The sequence below is a fragment of the Entelurus aequoreus genome, linkage group LG03, assembly GCF_033978785.1.
Source record: "Entelurus aequoreus isolate RoL-2023_Sb linkage group LG03, RoL_Eaeq_v1.1, whole genome shotgun sequence".
Classification (NCBI taxonomy): Eukaryota; Metazoa; Chordata; class Actinopteri; order Syngnathiformes; family Syngnathidae; genus Entelurus; species Entelurus aequoreus.
Window position 1 is genome coordinate 4,981,900 of NC_084733.1, and position 2,500 is coordinate 4,984,399.

At 40.7% G+C, this 2,500-nt stretch overlaps 1 protein-coding gene across 1 annotated transcript in view; it reads right to left on the bottom strand.

Moving 5' to 3' along the window:
* The window catches only part of LOC133645236 (paired box protein Pax-9-like), a 12,155-nt gene that overhangs the window by 5,467 nt on the left and 4,188 nt on the right, over nucleotides 1-2,500 (bottom strand). Inside the window, exon 2 of the mRNA XM_062040137.1 lies at nucleotides 430-1,044. Coding sequence (XP_061896121.1) covers nucleotides 430-1,044 — 615 coding nt within the window. The remainder of the gene's footprint in view (nucleotides 1-429; nucleotides 1,045-2,500) is intronic.

Below are 2,500 nucleotides of genomic sequence, written 5' to 3' on the forward strand. Positions count from 1 at the left end.
CTTCCTCCCCCGGCTCCTCTTTGCTGTGCAGCCCGGGAAAAGGAAGCCCGACCGCGGCCTTGACAACACTCCACTCTCCCCCCCCCCCCCCCCCGACGAACAAGCAACATGAACCGCAGCACAAAAGAAGAAAGTGAGAGTATAGCAGCGAGTATTAGGGCTGATTTATCTTTCAAAAAAAAAAAAAAAAAAAAAAAGCGCGCTTTTGGACACTTTTATGGATTTGGACTCATGCGCAATTACGCACCAACCGCACCCAAAAAATTATGACCGTCATTTATCTCAGTGTTGATTTTTTTTTTTTAATCTCCGACATGTTTATGGATTATTAATAGTCGCGACATCTTTGCGCACACATTTTTCTTTCTTTTTTGGAAGAACACACACTTTTACGCGTAAGCTTTACGCACAGCATGCACGCACTCTTACTTTGCTGCTCTGTGATGGAGCGGATCCCCAGAATATCTGTGACGGAGTGCGACGAGGGCCATATCCGGTGCATGGCCATGTGTCCGGGGAGGGTGTGCATTCCAGCGGCCGTGGGCACCTTGGAGCTCGGGTACGAGTACAAGTGGTTGTAAGGCAGCGCGGGCTGCGTTGCCGGGTGCGGAGGCGCCTTGCCGGCCTCGTAGGGACTCTGCTGGGCCAAGTTCCCGATCTTGTTGCGCAAGATCCGGCTGATGGAGCTGACAGAGGGCAGGTTGAACTTGTCGCACACGCCGTCGGCGAGCAGCCGGTCCCGGATCTCCCAGGCAAAAATCCCCGGGTCGCGCTGCTTGTACGTCCGTATGTGCTTGACCACGGTGGGCGTGGTGACGCGCGGCTTGCTGCCCCCGATGGCGCCCGGCAGGATGGAGCCCGTCTCGTTGTAGCGCGCCAGGATCTTGCTGACGCAGCCGTGCGAGACGCGCAGCTGCCGGCTGATGTCGCACGGACGGATGCCCAGCTGCGCCAGCTCCACGATGCGCAGCCGGATGGCGTTGGGCAGCGGGCGGCCGTTGACGAACACGCCGCCCAGCTGGTTCACCTCGCCGAAGGCTGGTTCTGCGTGGGAGCGGAGCGGAGACGCGGTTAGAGCCCACAGAACCTCCGCAAAACACGTCAGATGTGAAGCAACGCTTGTTTTAGCACCTTTCTCAACCAAGTTCTGTTTCATTCCACACCATGTTTATTTTTTTTATTTTTATAAATGGACTTTTTCTCTAATTACATTTTCATAAACATGTTGTAATGCAAACCGAGTTTTATGCATCATGAAATGTTTTTATTATCAATATGAAAAATATCATGCTTGCATAATGAGAGCCCAATGCAAAATATTCATGTAAAAATGTTGTAGAAACTTGTATTTTTATCATTATTTTATACAAAAACAGTAGGCGTTGTGCTGAGAGTCATGTAGCAAAATATTAGTCATTCATTGTTTTCCAGATGAGATCAAATCATTTTTGCACATATAATAAAGTATTATTATAAATACTTGTATAGAGCATGCAAAAATAGTATATAGACTCTATAGAGATACTATTTTTGCATGCTCTATAGTATAGAGCATGCAAAAATAGTATGCGCGTAGTGCAAAATATTAAAAATTTGTAGATGAGACCAACCTATCTTTATACATATAATAAAATGAAGTCCACAAAAACTTGCATTTTATAAATATCTCTATAGAGCATGCAAAAATAGTAAGCGTGTACTGCAAAATATTAATAATTTCTAGATGAAACCAAACTATCTTTATACATATAATACAATTAAGTCCACAAAAACTTGCATTTTATAAGTATCTCTATAGAGTCTATAGAGATACTATTTTTGCATGCTCTATAGTATAGAGCATGCAAAAGTAGTATGCTCGTAATGCGAAATATTAATCATTTGTAGATGAAACCAAACTATCTTTATACATATAATTAAATTAAGTCCACAAAAACTTGCATTTTATAAGTATGTATAAAGAGCGTGCAAAAATAGTGTGCGCGTAGTGCAAAATATTAATAATTTCTAGATGAGACCAAATTATCTTTATACATATAATAAAATTAAGTCCACAAAAACTTGCATTTTATAAGTATGTATATGGAGCGTGCAAAAAAAGTATGCGCGTAGTGCAAAATATTGATAATTTCTGGTTGAAACCAAACTATCTTTATACAAATAATGAAATTAAGTCCACAAAAACTTGTATTTTATAAGTATGTATATGGAGCGTGCAAAAAAAGTATGCGCGTAGTGCAAAATATTAATAATTTCTAGATGAGACCAAACTATCTTTATACAAATAATGAAATTAAGTCCACAAAAACTTGCATTTTATAAGTATGTATATAGAGCGTGCAAAAATAGTATGCACGTAGTGCAAAATATTAATAATTTCTAGATTAAACCAAACTATCTTTATACATATAACGAAATTAAGTAGACAAAAACTTGCATTTTATAAGTATGTATATGGAGTGTGCAAAAATAATATGCGCGTAGTGCAAAATATTAATAA